Source organism: Pezoporus flaviventris, unplaced genomic scaffold, assembly GCF_033815535.1.
Source record: "Pezoporus flaviventris isolate CSIRO_AGI_PZ_B2104156 unplaced genomic scaffold, CSIRO_AGI_Pfla_v1 ptg000002l, whole genome shotgun sequence".
Lineage (NCBI taxonomy): Eukaryota > Metazoa > Chordata > Aves > Psittaciformes > Psittacidae > Pezoporus > Pezoporus flaviventris.
Genome location: NW_026892550.1, coordinates 41,664,599 through 41,685,515, shown reverse-complemented (window position 1 = coordinate 41,685,515; position 20,917 = coordinate 41,664,599). Strand labels below are relative to the sequence as shown.

Genomic DNA, 20,917 nt, shown 5'->3' with positions numbered 1-20,917 from the left:
TGTACAGCACTGCATACAGATAATTTTACATATACTCTGGTATTTTTAGGTGCCTTTGTTTAATCCATTCCACACAAATCGGATCATACATAAGTCAGATAGATATGCAGCAAGTAGGACACAATACTAGAGCTGAAACAATGAAATCTGGCATCAGCCCACAACACATCTATTTAGGGATTTTCTTTTACCATTTTTCAAAAGTAAACATACTTATTACATTCTGCCCTCAGGTGTATGAAAGTTTAAACCTGGCCATATTTCAAGTTGGAGACTGACATCTGATTTCAAAATTCACCATTATCAGGTCTTACTATTCTACTAACAAAAGAGTCTAACTCACAGAAGAGTCAAATATGCAAATCAAACCTTTTATCACTTTAGGAATAGTCATTAGTTAGGCCTAAATAGTTACAAATATTCATAGGAAAACAACAGAAAACACATACACATATATATATGTACACATAGACAACACAACACTGCATTCACTGACAGATATATTATGTAGAAGAGTACGCATTGTTGAAAAGATATGTGGGGACTGTTATTTGCTGCTTCTCAGTAACCAGTTTTGCAAATGGGGAGAAAAGGCAAAAATGGCAAAACCAAAAAGCATGCCAAATGCATTTTAAGTGTAGTGCATGTCAGTGGGGTTACAACATAGATTCTTTAGATCAATTTTTTTATTGAGCTTGCATATGGTTTCCACCAACCAAACACCACAGACCACAAAAGTACTCAGGAGATTCACAAACTGAGTTGAGAGGACTTTCACAAAAATACTCCTTACTGTCTTTAAATATGGAACACCTATTATAAAACAAGTAAACCCCTGTTCTGCTCCACTCTTAATGCTTCAGAACATTATCTCATCCTTAAAAATCTATAACATACTTTGTTACCATAGATCTTTCATTTGGTGAAAAAAAGTAACAGAAATCTCTCGACAGTGAAAATAGTCACATTTTTTGACCATAAATTTTGTTTAATACCTGCAATTTACAAGTGTTAAGCAACATTCCTGAGAAGTCTAAAGTAGAGTTTCCAGGGAAAATGCAGTGGAAAATGAGTATTATGCATTGTCTGCTTTGCCACTGTAATGAAACAATTTAGAAGCCTAAGAACTTCTGTGTTCTTATGTTCTGAACCAGGTATACTCATGTGGCTCTGTTTGTCTAATGGCAGCTGACTAATAAAAACATTAATTTCTTCAATCTTTTTTGTAACTTCCCCAGTGTCACACAGCTGATTCTTATGATGATTCTTCTCATCAAAGCTACTACCTTTTTATTTCCTCCTGCAGTACTGCATTAGGAATGCAAACATTTTATTGACGTTTCCTCACAAACTGAGCCCACAACTTCCCAGTCCAAAACCATCCAGCAAGAACCACAAGAACACTCAGTTAAAAAAACAGAATCAAAATGTACCGTTCTGGAAGACAGACTGCTCATTATTATTATTATTAAGAAATAAACGGTAATTAATCCTAAGCTATTAAAAGATTCTTTTGAGCTACCACTTCAAAAGATTTTGTTTTCCTGAAATGTTCCAATCTGAAACATGTTACTTACTGGCATAAGAAGTGTATAATGGATGCAGAATCCAGGTTCAGAAGGAAAATATTCATCAGACACAAATCTTATTCTGATCTGGTTTCCTTTGGAGATTTGTCTGCTTGGCACACTACTGGAACCACACCAGCGCCCTAAAACAGTGCCATCACTAGGCTCTTCAACTTCTACGAAGTCATACCTGAACAGAAAAGAAAATCAAATGTTTATTTTTCTATAAAATTCCTGCTTAAATCAACAAAGTTACTCTGCAATTTGCAAGTTTTTATTTTCATTTTTTTCGATGCTAAAAGCATGCTACGAAAGCCAGCTATTTTAAACTTTGCTTCCAAGTTGCTACTGGCATAATAAAATCATACAGTGAGGTTAAAAAAATAAAAGCAAAGTTAGCATTTTGAAGAGACCCATGAGTATGGTTTTGTTTGCTCCATTTATGGAAAGCAATTACAACATGTGGGATAGGGCAGAACAAAGTCAGAGAAAGAAAGATTGAAGTTGCCTAAGTGTGGCACAGTAATTCGCACTGCAACATCACCAGCAATATTCTGCATGACACCAGTGAAAGTTTGGGGCTTTCTGGCACAGAAAACTTGCCCTCTTGTAACACCAGTAGCTAATAAGCTTTGGAAGGTTAAAGGTGGCTTAGGGAAACTTGGAAAGCACATTCTGCTATGCATATCCCAGTGAAAAATTTGTTGAGCAAAGACCTAGACATACTGTGTGTCAGCAAGAACCTGGTATTTTGGTAATACTGACAGGAAAGATATGGGTTGGGAGCTTTGAGAGAATGAAATGTATTAAGCTCGATTTAGGTTTGTTGGGTTTTAACGCCTGGGTATCCCTGGGGATCTGTGAGCGATTTCAAATGGATCCATAAAAGGTAACTAAGAAATGCCAGTCACTTGTCCTCAATAAACTTCAATATGCCACATAAAGGTCCTTGATTCCACTGGAAATATTCAGGGGGTTCCCAAGTCATAAAGGCATTGAAAGCCACTGCTCTAGAAGGTACTTCTGGTTTCAGTGCTTCAACCTGTTTCATGTCAGTTCCCCAGCTGCCCTCTGACAGAATAAACACTCCACATTTTAGCTGGATTTCCCCTGCTGCAGTCTGAAACCCCCTGAGCCCCAGCAGCAGCCCAGCCTGATGCTTTCGGAAGGCACGAGTGCATCAGTTAAAGCACAGCAAGCATGTGGAAATTCACAGCGGCAGCTTTCACAGTCGTCATTTTAAACCATAACTTGTACTCTAAGCAGAACCATACACCTCTGAGGAAGTTTCAAGGTTTCTCATATTTTTGTGTTCTCTTACATGTATCTCTCTAAATACATCTCACAGAATCTAAATCGGTAAATAGCATTGAAACCTTTTCAAGGGTACAAACGCTCCTACCTCTGCTGACAGCAAATACTCCTATTTATAAAACACATACATAATATACCAAATGTGCCAAGCAATATTTAATGTGAAAATTATTACCTCATAAACGTTTTCTACTGAAGCTTTTTCTGGATTTTTTTCTCAGTAAAGCTAATCTTTATAATGATTCCCAGTTCCCCAGTTAGACAGCAGGCAATAAATTCTTGTGTTGCATGTTTGTGTAAGATTGACTTGCACATTTATTATCTCAATTTAAAGGACCAGTATTTTTTCCACTTAATTAAAAATGAATGCAATGAATATGCTCATTAACTGCATTCAAAATCCATTACTGCCATGTACCACAGTTTTAAATCTTTGTTGAACCTATGATACTAATTACTTTATCACCATCTTTTTTCCTTTCAGACACTAATTCCTTTAACTGATCCACTAGCGGTTTTACTTTCTGATCAGGTATACAACTTATTACAAAGCCAATGTGTGCATTAATTGGACTAAGACTTCAGGGCTCACACATTTATCAAACTGATTTTGAGCACTGACTTTTGGGTTTATTTTTTTTTTAAGGTCAGCCTATTAAGTTTCAAAAGACAACCTTTATTTTCCTTTTTTAGTCAAGAGTATGAAATTATCTACTTCTCTGATTTGTAGAGAGTGAATAAATTAATCATTACGTTTATCGACTTAGGCTTAAGATATCTCAGGAGTCAGACATAGTCAGTGCTGCTAGGTAACTCATAGAGTACTTTCTATTGCATCCTTTGGTCTCCTGGTACCCCTGAATTAAAGGACAAACTCAAAATCCACAGTTTAAATACCAGACCCTTAAAATAAATGCTAATCCATTCCATTAGTTGAGAGGAAAAATAGAGGGAAATAAATATTCTGATCCACCCTCAAAAAAATTCACCTTTCTTATATACATGATAGATCCAGATAATTCTGTTTGTTGGGGTGTTTCTTCTATATTGAGTTCTCTTCTCCTTGATCTCTGCATGTGGTATCTGAAAACAAGCTGCCATTTGTAATCAAAATAATTTCTGATTTTTCCTTGCGTTATCAGTGTTACCCTGATTGAGAGGTTTCTCAGTCACTCTTCCCACACACCTAATGCCCTTCTGATTATCAGAAATCCACTTGTTTCCAAGTGATCAATCTGGAAACACTCTAATCATTAATAGCACTCACTAGTACTGCACTCCAGTGTGCACAGTTACCGGTATCACTATTTAAGGGATTTAGTAAAGCTATTTTATAAACCAATCAAATGTAATTTTCTCATGGCAACATGGCAGATTACATGCGTGGTTTGTAATGACCACTCCCTTACTGCAATGTCTCCCTCAGGACCAATTTCTGTTCTTTTATGCTCAACAAACAAGTCTGGTGCTGTAGAAAAAAATGTCTGTTTTCATAAGCAACTGTGTGAGTGTTGGCTTGTTACTGCTGAACAGAGGAGCTCCCTGCACAATACAGAAACTTCACCATCAGCAAGGGGAATCTTTAGAAATCCTGTCTCTATCAACAGAAGAAAGTTCCTCATGTTTCCTGGGCATAATGACATTTTTAACCAGTAACTTTATTCCTGTCAGTTATCTAGGCTGAATGTGCTGCAAAAGCCTGATGAAAGAATCTTCTATGCAACTAAAATTCCTCACATTGTATATCTGGACTGAAGTCTGAACTTGTTGTGAACAGTAACAAAAACAAGTGGTTCAGATGCTTTAGCATTTACAAGATTGCACTAAATAATTCTGCAGCTTCACGTCACAGGGCTAAAGAGCAGCAGGGACAATAGCATAGCCATCTAAAATTATTTCCCCATCAAGAGAAGCTTGTAATTGAAATGCAAGAAAAATAGCTTAAATAACCAAGAACTGAGAAGCTATTTTCCATCTGCAATAGAGAAAAAAAAAAAAAAAATGCACAATGAACCAAAGAATCCTTATTTTCTGTGCAGTGTACAAAGGAGAGAACATAACCCTCTTTGACAATGGCTAAAGAAATCCTCGGGTGTTGTATCTATGTGCAATATATTATTCAAATATTACTAAGTAAAATTTATGACAAAGAGGTAGCCCAGTCTCCTTTCCTGGGATGACAGATGCTTTTGCCATTAAGTCATGATGCCCACAATGCCCTCCCCATTAGACCTGTTGCAGAACATATATTCCTCTTCCCAATGGCTAAGGTGCCTGGGACTGTGGATTGAAATAACAAAGCCAATTTACTTGAAAAGAGCAAGGAAGCAATGTAAGCAACTTTAAACTTCAATGCCTTTCCAGCCAGGAAATGTATTTTCTGAGGGAATAGGTTTTCCTCTCCTTTCTATATTTTTTTCTGTTATTAGCTAAACACATTCTGGCAGGCTGTTTACCTTGGCTTGTGGTGCTGTGACTTTTTTGTGGCTCACCTCTGCCTTTGGAATTCCACAAATATATCAATGAGAGTAAGAATAAGCCCACAGGGTAAAGCACTTCGTTATATCAATGATGTTGGACCTTTCATCTGTATATAGATGCATGCTAGACAAAAATCTAGCACATCCATTAAATCAGTTTGCAAAAGGTGAAATATGTTTTTCCTTCCCCCTTTGATAAGAACCCACTACAGTTAATTATTTTTTAAATGAAGAAATGGGAAGTTGATATCAATCCCTGTCCTTTTTTTCCCCCTTCTTTCTTGACAGCATCCTGTGGGATGCTATAATATTTCCATCCCAACTTGTTTTAAAGTACATGGAATTCCAAGGCTTTCCTGATGCTGGCATAGCGCACCAGAATACCTACCTCAGCTGCAGATCAAAAGCATTCAAGGTCCCCTGGCAGTTCACCAGACAAGCTACTATTGAATACAACTTAGATCATTTATATTTGGACAGCTTCAATTTTTGAAACATTCTGAATTACCAGAAACTGTCATAATAAAAATACCATTTTGATCTTTTTTTCTAAACAAACTTTTATCACCAACATTCTTTCTAAAGGAAAATTTCCTCTCCCTCTTCTGCCTCCATTTGGAATAATTTTAATTTTTGCAAGTGAAATATTTAAATTTACTATTAAAAAAAATAAAATAATGGTTTACATTATTTAACTTAGCTGTGTATTTGTATAGGAAAAAAAAAACCTGCACAAGTATTGCTGACACCTTAGTCTTCACCTCTTAGCCAGCCCTTAAATCACATCTGAAAGTAACCACCTTGCTCTTTGTGACATAAACACTGTATTTACATATAGAGAAAAATAAGGCCAACTGTTTAGGTTGAAGACATGCTTTTCAAAGCTTGTCAGCCTCACTTGCAATAGATTCTGAAGGCCTCCTCCAATCAAACCAGCTCTCCAGTAATGTTCTGATCAGCAGATTCATGTTTATTTGAGTGGAGAAGGGAACACTGCAGTGTGACAGAGGCACTTGAATCCATGGCATCTGATGGCAGATCCAGCAAAACTACATGATGGGACTAGGGGAGTTCAAAGGGGAATGCAAAGCTTATGACAAAGGGTAGATGGAAAATAGGAGCACCCCAAGAAGAAGGAAGAAAACAGGAGAGTATGGCATACTGGATTAGAGAAGTGGATGTCAGGCAAACTACAAGCCTAAAGATGTAGTATTACAGTCGTCAAATGAAGAGTGTACTGCATCATTCATTCAACAAGTGGAGAACTTCTTTCCTATTGCAATACTGCCCCTCTCACTGAGACTTCAGTAAGCTTTCCTCAAAGACCAAGGCAAAGAGACAAAAGATGTCACGCAAAATGAAAATCAAAATGACACCAAAAATTAAATAATTGTTAAAAATGAAACTTCAGGTACTTGTGCACTGTTTAGTTTATGGAAGAAGAAAACTTACTTTTAGTATTTTTTTCCCCTCCAACACAGCCAGGCCAGCTAGTATAACCATATATCACCCAAGTTTGCCAGCTTCAGATGTTTAACTAATTCATTTGCCTTTCAAATACATTAATTTACATTATACTGTTTTGTATTTGTTGCCAGATAACAGTACCTATATGAATCTCAGACTAGGAAAGACTGGCCTGTTCAGTCCAGTCCTCTATTTAGCCAGTAAATACAAGATTCCTGAAATCACAAACCACTACCACTGCGCATCAGTAAAAGTTAGCCGTTAACAATTCCACTTGCCGTTAACAACTCCACTTGCCAGTCAGGCATCAGATCAAAAACCTTAAATTATACAGAAAGCAAGTTTCCTGGAGGAACAGAGAGAGCACCTTGGCTGAAACGGTGACAGCACCAGCAAATGCTCTACACAGGGTAAAAGTTCAGTAAATATGGTTCCATTCAACACTATCAGAAATATTTGGCTGGGCTAATTTGAGTGACAGTGAAGTCTGGATACTGAAAAACTGTTTTTCAAAAATACCCTATGTAAAATTTTACATATTTAAAATATTCCCTCTGAATTTTGTCTTTCCAATAGGAATTTCTGAAACAAGTTACACAGAGTCATTTGACTCCAGTTCCTGAGGCTCACTGCATGGGCAATTTATCCATAGCATTCATCCACTTTAGGAGGGTTTGGCAGTGCCTTCCATTATAAGAGGAAACTCCTTTGGATATCATTACAGATTATCCAACATTTGATAGTTACGTTCTGTATTTTCTGTCATGCTTTATGTTTTAACATAAAACCAGAGAAAAGATGATGGAACAGCAATGATATGCATAAATTTCCATTGTAGTACCTGTATCTGCTGATCCTACACATGCTGTGTTATAACAGTCACTGGAAAGAAACAGCATACCCAGATATAATCCAAATAAATAACTGATGAGGTCAGGTTTCTGTACTCAGAAAATTATGTTTAATTATACACAAACATCTCTTCCAGCAATAGGTATCACTCTCAGCCAATACAGCAAATGAGCATAAAAACCCCAAGTATCCTGCCATGTCTACATTTTCCGTAAAATAAAGATACTCAAGGTATAAACAGAGAACATTTCTAACTGCCACTCACCAAATATGGGCTGTAGTTTCTGCGCCAACCTACTCTAAATACATCTATTTTAGAATATGCAGTACTGTACATTAGGAACTGCCCTATGGAAACACAGATTCATTCACAAATGTTAGATGGTTGCCATGGTTCTCTCTATTTAATTTTTCCTCATACTGATTAGTAACAGCCTGAGGCTTCTAAGACAACCGCACAACTCTCTATTTCTACCTTGGTATTTAGGACACATGAAAAAAAAAGTTTAATTCTTAGACTTCAGTTTTCTTTCCCTTTATTCACTGTAAGCCAATTTGATCATAAATGTACATTTACAACACTACAAGTGAAAGTGAAAAACAAGACGGAGTTCAAACCCCAGAATTCTAATCTTCAAACATTTGAACATTTTCATGAAAATAAAAGCATGCACTGGTTGTTTGATTTGGAGAAATTAACTGTCAGACTGCTACTCTGCAGTCTACCAGAAAACAGATTTCCATTTTCTGTGGATCTGCAGAAAAACTGAGGCACCACATGAAGCTGAGACCTACACACCTCGCATAATCGGTTTGCCACTTGGTGAACCAGACTGAAAGCACTGCATACAGAAACACGAAACCCTAAGAAATGCATCTCTTCACCCTCCTCCCCAAACTCCCCTCTGCATCAAAAGTTTACTTCAGTGCCAATCGATAAACCTAATCTTGCTGAAAACATATTATTTCCCTGATGACTAGTACACTGGCACTCAAACACCTCTAGGAAATAAATCATCATGACTGGCATCTAGGTGCACTGCTAAGCATTTAAGTATCTCCATCTTAAGTATGTGAACATCCTGTAGTCTCTGAAAGTAACTTCTGCCTTGTAGGGTGAAAGGGAAATTGACTTTTCCACAAGACTGAGAAACTGTAAACTAGATACATTGGTAAATGTACTTCAGGCTCTAAAACAAAACTCTATATTCAGACAGTGAGCCTGTAATTATTGATGCAAATGTTAAACTACTGATACAGATAAAGCATGTAAGGAAGGAATACAGCAACCACAGAATCCAGTCCTTGACAGCCTGTGCTACAAACTAATTAATACTGGTGTAACTTCTATTGGTACATTATTGCAAGCAATATAATAAGAATCCTATAAAAAAGACATTGTAATCCTGCATATCAAAAGTGGAGGTAAGAAGGAATGAAGATGGTTTCCCAAACTCCTCCTTCTAAAAGGCTGATTGCCAAACTTCTTAGAACCTTACTTCTTTGTGCCACAGAATGGTAGCTATCCCCAGTGTCAGTCAGGGTAAGAAACATTTTTTTCTCTCTTTAAATAAGGATTAAGTTTGGTCTGAAAATAGCATTATGAGTAGAACAGAGATACAAAACAAAAAAAGGCATGAAAATTCATACCAACATTATTATTACTATGTATTAAAGACAAAGATGAATTTGGGAAAATTGCAGAGCCTGGAAAAACACACTAACATAAATGAATCCACTTGCAAATGATACCTCAGTCCATTTACTTACCTTGGCCTTCATCTTAAAATGCAAAGGAAGAAGTTCCACAGGGAGTAAGTTTCCATGAGTTTCCATCGCTCAGGGTTACTATGCTACGCTTACCTTTTTCCTATTTGAATACATATTCTCCTGTAGCCACATCAAATACAGTGAGTAAAAAAGATTTTCTACAAAATCAAAGTCACTTGGAAACGTTATTTTTCAAGGACTAGAAAATGGATGACATTTACATGGAACATTTTCTTGCACTGTTTTGCCTTCAGTCTGCCTGCTTTCTGCTCCTGACTGCATATGTGAACCATAGATTTCTTCAGCATCCTGAACATGTTATGAAGTAATAATGCATGTAACAAAAATGACAATAAGATGGATTATTCTTGCCAGTACTCCTATTCTTTGTCACTATGTGGTCCCCAGCCCCCTGAAGTAATACCCATACAAGTTGTTATTATTATTATGTACTTACAGTACACCATGTGGAAACAGCCATCAGAAATCAGAGGCCTGCTGCACTGGACATTGTACTCTCTAAATCATATTTGCATTCATAAAGAGTCAGTCCATTGCTACCAGATAGCATACCAGCTCAGTAAATATCCTACACCATCCAGTACTACCCTCTCCAGATTATGGATAATGAAGTGCCTGACCAGCTTTTTCCCAGTACTTCTCTGTAAAGTCTGGTACTTTTTATCTTGGAAATTACAGTGCTCATAATAAATCACATGTTCTTACTGTAAAGATCAATATTTTGTATAAAACCAAAATCATCAGTGGAGCTCTGAGCTCACATCAACAGCCAAGGTTGTAAAGAATTCTTGCTAATTCACTATAAAATTTCTAACACTACTGACACAGTAGTCAATATATCTTTTCCAGCTGCTGTGGAAGTTCCATGTTTTTATCATTGTTTTTCAAGCAACATTTAAAATATTTATTCCAGTATCCCAAATATTATTTTTTTCCTTATGCACATTCTTACAAATGTAGCAATGACTCCAGTCCACAATGTGAAAACTACTGGTTAAGCAATTTCATAACAATATTCAAAAGCATATTTTGGAAAACAAACAAACAGAAAATGCCCAAGGGGCATTTTCAGAGTGCGAAGATTCACCTATGGCAGTGCAGGCAGCACCCTTTCCCCTGAAGCATACTTCAATGATACAGCATCATCATGGCATCATTATGGTTGTTTCCCCTCTCCCTTTACCCTCCCTTTTGTCTACCTCAATAGAGGCTGGGGCTCCATCTATGTTTATTTAAATGAAAACACCTTTATAGCTTTAGTTCAGCAATACAATAACATATGGTCTCTTGGCTGCTATGCTAGCACACAGGACTTACCAATCCTGGACAGACCATTTATCATGAAGGCCAATATCCTGCTTCAGGACAGGCTAGTAATTGCTACTTCAACAGAAAGTGGAAAATCCCTATAATGTAACCAAGCAGTCGCACAAGACCACATGAGGCAGGAAAAAAGTGTGTTCCCAACCCTAGCAGGAGATCAGTTTTCACCTGAAGAGTGTAAAGAGTTTCTTCTCACTTCAGTTTATCTAGCTGTAAGCTAGTGGTCATAAAATTATGCAAGCCTATTTTTAATCCAGTCACAGCAAATGAATTAAAGACTAGTATGAAGCGGTACTACTTAATAATTGCTGCTAGTTTACTGGTTTCTCTCTTCCCATATTACAGTCAGAAAAGGAAAAAATCTATTCATTTTACCTTACAAAACTCCTACGACACTTCCACATGATGATCAACCTTTTTTATAAGAGCAACCTTCCTTTCTGCAATTTCTCATCCACATACATCTTCTCAGATATGCCGATTATCAGATGAGAACAGATTAATGTAAACTGCATTACATTTCACTTCTACTTTATCCTAATGGAGTAGTATCTAGTATCAAGTGAAGCCAGGACTGTTACTGATTGACACTATTTGCTGGTACGACTGCCTAACTACAATTTCATGTGAGCAACATACTTTGTTAAAACATTGATGATGCACATAAAGAAGCAATCAAAGTGACCACAGCATCTAGTGAGAGGGAAAGAGAAAGGAACAGGACAGGGGAGGAAGAGAAGAAAGAAAAGCTGCATAACAGGTGAAGAAATATAACCATCCATCTAGGAATAGGACTGTACGTTTGCTATTCCTGCTGATCAAACAGGAGAAAGCTGCTTATAAACCTGATGGTGAGCCTATGGGCTTAACTGTACCAGGACTTTCAGTAACCAGAAAGTACTAGGAAAGTAGTGCATACTATGTATAAACTGGGATATTTAGCTACTACACAGGGTAATTTTAGATTACATTGCTGGGCCTGCCCTTACAGCTTGTGTTTCTCTGGACATCAGGACCTACAAGAGCCATACCAGAAACTGGAGGTGGCTACAAGCTCTGTCTAGATCCCTAAACTCAGGTGGTGATGGCTCACAGTGTGTTTCTGCGTTTCCTTATAGTGGACATTTCCTTCTAGCTTTTAACAAGCGGTGGCAAGGGAGCAGGGGATCTGCATCAGTAACAGCTGTTCCCAGAGCATACTAGACAGAAGCAAGACCCAGCAGTGCCACACATATTTTTGAAGAAAATTACTTCAGTGTACACCATTAGAAGCAGCCAACTACGATAACATGGAACGATTTTAGAAGCAATAAATTAGGATTAGGATCATTTACAAAAATATTTTGATACTGTGGACATAGTTTACTTTATTCAAACAGCTTGCTTGAGACTGAGGGGACCAGGAAGGAATTGTAAGGAGCCTAAAATGTTTTCTAAGCCAATGAGTGCAGTCTCTGGTGTGAAAAAGGAGTAAGGGATTATGTCAACTGCCCACTCATCAGCAATCACTCTCCTAACACTCATCTGGGCTGTGAAAATAGGTCTTAGATTACTTGCAAAATAATACCCATTAGAGTGACCCATAGCAACAGTGGGTACTACAAATGACTGCTGGATTTACTGTAAGGAAGGGAAATATGGGTGGGCAAGAATGCAGTGACAGACCCTGTTTGTGCAGCATGTCCTTCTGATCATATCATATAGGCTATGCTGTCCTCTCATTCCGCTCAGAGAATTATCTCCTCTTTCCCTTTTTTATATTGCACTTTGATTTGCTTAGAGAGTACAATTTTGCAGCTCTAAACCCTTTCTGCAGAGCTGAGTTTACTCTTTTTGAAGCTTCAGAAATGTGTGTTACAGAGTAACATCAGTTATAACTGTGCTTTGGTCTTCTAATATTTTATCTTCTTTTACTGCCTGCATTATGTACTTGGTATTAAAGCAACTTTTAATAAGCAGTAGAGAACCCAAAGGAATGAGTATACTTCTGGGTACAGCACACACCTCTGCCAGTGTGAACTGTGGACAGTAGCTAAACTAGCAAAATGGGACCAGCTGGATGAGGTAGGGCTTGAATTATTTGGTGATCAAAGAATCAATTTGTTCTGGAAGCATGGAAAATAAAAAATAAATAAAATTAAAAAAAAAAAAAGAGCTGCCTTACATAAAATAAAATAATAATAAAAAACAAAATACAAGGAACCACAATTTTGTTCAATGATATCAGAACAGAAACAGATCCAGATATTACTTCTCATGAAAGACCCAATCTTTTTCTTTCAAAGCATAGACAGCAGGATACACAAGTCTATTGGAACCTTCTGTGTTCATTAAATTGAAATAATATTGCTACAACTGAACTCACGTGGAAAAAAAGAACTTTTGTAGTTTTAATCTTTTTTTCATTATACGTAAAAGAACAATTTTTAGATAACCAAGGTCTGTCCCTAAATTAACCTAACTTCTTAAAAACTTTGAAGCCCAACCCTCACTCTCATCCTCCATTTAAATTCATTCAACATTTAAACCTCTCTTGAACTGGTGGCACCATTCAGTTGTCTTGCAAATGGACTGAGCAACTGAAAATCAAAACCAATCCAAATCAAAACAAACAATCCCAGAAACATGGGACGTATTCCACCAGCTGCCTTAACACAAGTTTTACAGCACTTTTTATGCACTGCACCAAAAATGCCACTTTCCTGCCACCAGTAAAACACCAATGTTGCTACCAAGGTCATAAATTAGCTATTTCATAGTAATTCTTTCCTATCAGTAATTTCAATTAATCTAAGACACTTGAATGCTAGAACTCATCCCAGCCTTTTAAATTATAGGACCCCCTTTCAGGCTTTGAATAAAACTGATTAACAAATAATTAGTGTGTTGGGAAAAGAAAAAAGTAAAAAAGAAATTGTGCATCGATGAATGAGAGTTCATATGCTTTTTATAATTCCATATATTAATGGAATTGATACTATAAAATGGATCTGACTTGCAGAGCAGAGCTATAGTAATTTTTAACTTCAGTATGATTTCATTTTTGCTGAAGAAGTTAAAGCCAATAATGAAAGAGACACTGACATATCACTGATACATAGTCATCTAAACAGAGCCCAGCCCACCTATACACATAGCATCTAATAAAAACCAGGTGGCTAAAATTAAACACACTGAAATTCTAAGGCAACAGCTGTAAGAAGAGAGCGTTAAGGACTGGTCTTCACTGTAACATTCATCTTTGTTCTCAGAGTCTGTGGGGTTTGGTGCTGACTCTTTTTCCTGTTTTGAATTTGAAGCCTTAGAAATTCTGTGAGACTCCTCACTGCTTTCTGAATTTTGAAACAGAGGTGGCAGCTGCAACCCCTGTGTCTTCAGAATGGGGGATGGAAGAAGGAGAAGCTGCCCAAATCCCAGCAGTCCAGCTACTTAGCCAAACAAGTCACCATGAGACTTGTCTGCACCAGTTTTCTTTAAATACAGAGTTCATTGAAAGGTCTTTGTCCAGTTATTCAAAGCCAACTTGAACTTTGTACTTACCCAAGAGATAACTTCACCCTCTGTAATCACAGTCCATGAGAAGCATTTAAGACTGTCTGACAGTAAGGACAGCCCATCAGTTGTCTAGAAAACAATTTTCTTGGGAACTAGACCTTGATAAGGAACTCACTGCTCTCAAAAGCCCCAGAAGTAATAATTTCTTTGAACAGTTACATTTTTTCCTGAATCAGTGCTTGATTTTAGTACGCTCTCCACACATATATCAATATTGCCTCAATAATGCACTTGAAAAAAACCCAACCAAACTATCCCAAACCCTTTTTTTTTTCCCCTGAGGTCATGTTTTGGGGTGGAATTTCATCCTTCTATAAGAAAAAGATGCTGACATTATTCTTTCATATATGTGATCAGTTATGCTCCAAGGTACTTCCATAACAAGGGGCCAAACAGAAACAAAATATCTGTCCTCTTTTTTACCGAAGCACTTAGGAGTTGCAGTCATTCATCCATATTTTACTCTACATGCTGGATGTACAGATTTGTAATAATTACAGAAAGGAAGCTCCATGTGGTGCAAGTTACTCACTGTATCTTACATTACACAGAAAAGTCTCTTTAGAAAATTACATAACAAAATGTTTAGCCTTTTTGTGTTTACCATAACTTATCACTGCATACTTTGCATTTGACACAATGTATGTCAAAAAAAAGAAAAAGACAGCTAAGCAAATATTTTCCTTTTTCATAGCCACTGACTAAAGACAGTGTCTGTATGTTTCCTCTTAATACATCTGTTTCAGTCTTGTCAGACTGAGCCAAATCTTCTATTTTTTTAACCCTTGATAACAATTTCCTAGCAATACATTCATTAGGAACACATATGACTGTTGAAGGCGGCTGGGTTATGTTTTCTACCACAGAACCTTGATGCTCCCTGGGTGGAAGGAAATAGCTTGGGCACAGTTCAGTCATGACAGATCTGAAGTGAAGGGAAGTTGCTTACAGAGACATTAGAGGAAAGGGAAGTAGTAAATTTAATGCATGTGGCTCTGTATCTTTAAGCATCATCCTAAGAAGCATCATCCTTCCCTTAGAGGAAGCATATTCATAGTATTAAGAGTTACGTATTTAATTTGATGTGAAGAGCACAAAAAAAAAAGTACTGCTCACATATATTTTGCTCCACGTCAGCACTGACAGCTGCCTTTGGCTGAATTAATTTTCTTCAGGCTAAAGTTGGACGCATTACACATATTAATTGGGCAAGCTTTGGGAAGTCTTTCTAAACATTATAGATAAATGCTTCACTTACACTACTATATAAACAGATTCACATATGCAGCTGCTAAAAGTCTCCTTTGCTACCACTGGAAAAAAAAAAAACAACAAAACCCAAAATTCCCACAAAATATTTTTTTTCTTCTCCTACTGCAGCTTTGTATGTAATGCTCCAGTGCTCAACCCACTCGCAGCATCAGACTACCCTTTACAGACAACTCTAACAGCCATGCTCTTTCTGTCACAGAGTTGATCACACAGCAACAAAAACAACAGAAAGCAACAGATCTGGACAACAAGCAACAATTAAGCAAAAATCAGTCCCTCCTGGTCAGACAGAGTTATGGCACCTCCTTGATGACAGCAGCTGTCAGACACAGAAGTCTAATGGCCTCGTGATTAAAACAGCACTGAGGGGCTAACATCATGAAAATAATGACCTATCTTATCAGCTGTTGTATCAGCAGAAGAAAAGCTGCTGATTCTCTCCATCAGAACGGGTGAGCATCCAGAATGTAAATCTACCTATGCCTCTGTTAGCTAGAAATTCTCTTATATAGGGAAAATTCACTGCCAGTTCTAATCATGTGAACAGCACTGCACAAAACAGCCAGGAGATTGCATCCTTCTCCTTTCCTGTTTCATTTGCTGGGAAATTTCTTTTGTTTGTAACCTTTTTCTTTCACAAATCACAACTGAAATTAAACGAAGTATACAAGGCTGAAAATACTGCAATATTGCAAAGATTTATATATCTGTATTATCAACCAAATAACCTGAATCTGTCCTGAGATACATGCACAGATTTAGCTTACATGTAGTTTGAAGTTTGTTATTCACTTTGGAAAGGACACAGTGGATTCTTAACATTTAGCCCATAGAAAGGATGCTGTGCAGTTGAAACAGAGCTATTGTTAAAAATCATTACCTGTATTTTAAGTAACGCAGAGATGAACTGCCTAAATTTCAAGCAAATCACAATTGTAAAACCAGGACAAAAATCACCTGGAGAAATGGACACAAAATACCAGAAGTTTATTCTAAAAAAATAGAATTGAAACTTTGTTTCCAAAACTTACAGAACACCACAATTCCGCTTAGAACCACTGAGAATTAGCATAACAATCAATGCATGCTAATGCTGCTCCAGGTAAGGCTGGGTCAGGATTGCTGTTCTTAAACACAAAATTTGCTGTAATGCAAATGGTATACATCAGTAGATACTGTGAACTGAATTGCAGGAAAAAACAGAGTTGAAAAAAAGCCATGCAGGGTCACTCTGATTCAGATTCAACAAAGTATTTAAAGTGGAGACTAGGTCAGTACTTTCAGTGTAGCTGTATAGTCATGCTAGATGAAAAGACCTCACAGAACAGCTTGAGGTGTCAAAACTGATTTTGGAGAAATCCAAGTGTGGAGGTCAGGTTAGCCAGATACAGGCAGAAACTTGCCATTGCTTCAGGATACACCTAGGACATTTCTCATTCAGCACTACTGCTGTTTTCCTGTTACAGAACTATGTTAAGAAAAAACAGTCTTTATATTGCTTTATAGATGGATCTGTTTTTCATTTTTTTCCCCAATGTGTGAGCAATATTTTAATTCCTATGACATTTAAAAGCTGCTAATTATCTCAAACTAATACTCCAGTGTATTCTCATCAGCCCAGTGAGCTGACACTTCAGGCCATTACAGCCTACAGCAATGATGGAGAAAGCTCTGGCACTGAATAGAACATGTAGCTTAAGAAGCAGGTAGAGGAACTAAAAACTGCGAGAATGACCACTACAGGCAACTCCTGAGGTCCTCTGGTACACTACAGACAGGATAAAAAGCTATCCTAGTACAAACTGCACACTGTTGCACAGGAAGTTTAACATTACTAGGCTGCAGTTTTTAACCTAGTTTCAACCACAGGTAAGAACTGAAGGATCAGGTCACTGTAAGGTCAGAGTTATAATACATTAAATTGAATGTCCAATTTTGTTCTGCCCTTTGTCATATAAACTTGCCTTTGGAGAAACTGTCAAGTACTCTACAGCAACATTACAGATTGTGTGTTTAAAGATGGCAGAAACAGTGGAGCAATAAAGAGTACGTGATGCAGTCAATAAAACCCCTTAGCTTTTCTACAGAAGGTACTGGAAAAACAAATAATTTTATTAGGAACTACAGGAGATAAGAAACATAAGACATTACTTATAAAGAGAGATTACTCTGATAACTGGTAGCTTACCTGGCCTGTGAGGAATTGTTTTGTGTAGTTAACCTATCTGTATTTTAATTATTTCATCAACTGGTCAATTATTTATACACCCTTCACATCAAACAAGGTACACATTCTCTTCCTTTACTGAGTTTGTTATGAATTTAAATTTCATAGGCACCCTACCTATGTTTTCTTCATTTGTCTAAAAACAACAATATAACTCCCTTTTCCAGCTCATTATCTTCCAAGCCAAAAACCCCAATGTGTCCTCAAAAGGGGCATGTATCAGGAATTGCATTCACAGAACTTCCTGGTATCCCTGCACAAATATGAGCATGATAAGATTACAGCTGAGTGAAGATTATGAGCGACTTATTACTGTTTCTTAATTTGATCAGTACTTCTGTATTCAGCACATTGTTTACTTAAAATAAATGTACTCCCATTCAAATACTAGTCTAGCTGTACGATTAAAAATATTTTAGCTTATCTTTCTTTTTTCTTTGCAAGTGGATGAATGAATCACCCTACCTGGATTTTCTTTCACTTGCCCCTTCACTCTGTCATATGCAAAGAAGAGAAAAAGGAAGCTAAGTTTTCATTTAGAGGAGAGAATTATTGTGCAAAGTTAGGACACTCATCTGAGCAAACATATGTTTGTAGTACTTAGTATTTTAATTATATCTGACATAGCCTTAACAATTACTTCTGCCAGAATTACCAAAGGAAGATATATGCCCATCTTTTACGAACCTCATCTCTCTAACTAAGAGTAAGTGCAGAAGTAACATTCAGGAAATTCAAATTTGATATGAAAAGTTGATACAAAAACATAAAACCGACCAAGTATCACTTAATTAGAAAAACTAAAATCAAAAATCAAATCAAATGTGTATATAAAATACTAAAAAATAAAACCAGAAACAGAGAAGAAAACAACCAACTACTTTGAAAGGAAAATCTTGTGTGAAGTACCTCTCCAGGAACACACCAAAGGAGGATCTACCATTCAAATGACGTATTTTATCTGTTACTTAATTTACTGAAAAGAGCTCAGGCAACATACCGCTGTTCACACATTGGGTTTTTTTACAAAGTGTTGCTCTGATGGCAGACAGATACAGGATACAAGAGTTTAGGATCTCTCCCCTTTCACCCACCCACAGAAAGCATATATAATGTCAGCCTCTACTACCTCACAAAATATCCAAAACTTGATCAATCAGATGATTTGGTTCAGAACATCCATTCTGGTACCTGCTATGTCATGGTTGTTCCCTGCTCAAGTTACAAAGCCTCCAGCTGTGAGTCATAAAAAGGAAACACAGATTCCACGGGTCCTACAGAAACCCACACCAGCAACTGAGCAGACAGAATATTAAATTATTGAAGTCCAAAAAAATAACAATACCATTCAAGAACGTCAATTAATGCCATAAGTGCTGTTTTTCATAGAAAACTGAGAACTTGACCATTAAAGGCCATTAAAATATTGTACAGCAGGGTGGTTGGTTTTTTTGAACAGGGATGTAGTACTTTGTGTCGTGACCTGAATTTCACTTCAGGTATCTTGCTTACCCAAATCTTCCCTGTAAAAATCAGACACTCATTCCTCAAACATTCTGTCAAGAGTACTTTTCCAGATGTCAAAACTTTTGAGTGAGGTATTTAATATTTCACTTTTTTTGTATCATAAAAGATCTGTGGTGTAGATACTCTACGCAGAAGGAAAAATGTGAGGATCCCAAAGCTTTCAATCATTAAATCCTTCTCTAGCACTGCAAAACAAAGTCATAAACCAATACTTTAAAAGATACATTTTAAAAAGATATTGACACACAGGTGTCATTTTTGCAAAACTCAAGCAACACTTTTGTTCCATCCCCCACACCTCTCTTCAGATTTTTTAAGTTAAAGGAAAAGTAACTTACTTGCAAATGTCATCTTCTGGGTCCTCAAGCCCAAATCTTTCATCAAAAGTAAGCTGTATCCATACATTTTCATCTACTGCTACTAATCTCCATACTAGTACAGTATTACGTGGGTATGTGTGAGGAAACTTGGGGCTGTGAATACTTCCATTAGTAGTCACAGTAATTATCTTCTCATGCTGAGGATCCTGCACCCCTATAGTAAAGACAGAAAACAGATGCATCAATACTCATTTCTTCTTTTCCTAAAGTGTTTGCACAGATAAGGACAGTTTTGTTTTGCTTTTCTTCACCTTGCAAGAAATTTTTGCTTGGAAAATCTGTATAGCAACAATCCAAAAGTGGTATTACTTTGCTGGCTAAATGTTATTCAGACCCAAGCCTCAAATGCTGTTCAGAAAACAGAACAGTTCAACTGGAGATAAAAGCAATGTGACTGTAAACACTGGAATCCTCACAGAAGCCCAGCAGCCCAAGGGACTACGTCATGCAGATTCAGTTATTACTGAAGACTGCACAGAAATCACATGAGGATACAGGGAGAGGTCTGCTCTCACCTACCACAAACAGGATGGTCCAAATTTGTCTCTTGTTAATGGAGACTGCCCCATATATATTGAGTCTGGTGATAAGGATTTTGATGACTGCCTCCTTCCTGAAGGCTGTGTCATAACAATGTTATCCCAGTACAGGAAAAGAAACTGGGACATGCTTGGGAAACTTGGAAAGTCACCAAGTATAAGAAATTAGATGTTTACTGACAAGCCTCAACCAAGGGCATTCTTCAAATTTCTTCACAGCACTGTTAGGCTAAACATATGTAAAATTAAATTAATGTTTTACAATGCAGCAGCAAATGAATCCAGAAGAAATAAGCCAACAACATTTGATTTTTTAAAGCACACAGTAACACTTGAAACCCCTGAAAAGGTGGTTTCTCTTCAGGCACAATAACTTCAGCTATTATGCCTGAAGTCTTTCTTTGTAGACTTATGAAGTCTACATTAGCCTTTCAAAACTCTTCAGGTTATGAATTCATAACTATGAGGAGTTACCAAAAAGAAAGGACTTCTTTGGTGAGTAGGAGCTGTGCCTTTCAGAGCCCCAACCACTCTCTTCCATTAACAACTCAAGGAACCTCATTCTCAAGCACACAATATTTACATTCAGCAGCTGCAATTAGTTTATATTGGGTATTTAGCT

At 37.1% G+C, this 20,917-nt stretch overlaps 1 protein-coding gene across 1 annotated transcript in view; it reads right to left on the bottom strand.

The window, feature by feature from the left end:
- Nucleotides 1-20,917, bottom strand: part of PDGFC (platelet derived growth factor C) — a 129,739-nt gene that overhangs the window by 34,913 nt on the left and 73,909 nt on the right. The window contains exons 2-3 of the mRNA XM_061475987.1: nucleotides 19,715-19,910; nucleotides 1,578-1,758 (exon numbers count right to left, since the gene is read on the bottom strand). Coding sequence (XP_061331971.1) covers nucleotides 1,578-1,758; nucleotides 19,715-19,910 — 377 coding nt within the window. The remainder of the gene's footprint in view (nucleotides 1-1,577; nucleotides 1,759-19,714; nucleotides 19,911-20,917) is intronic.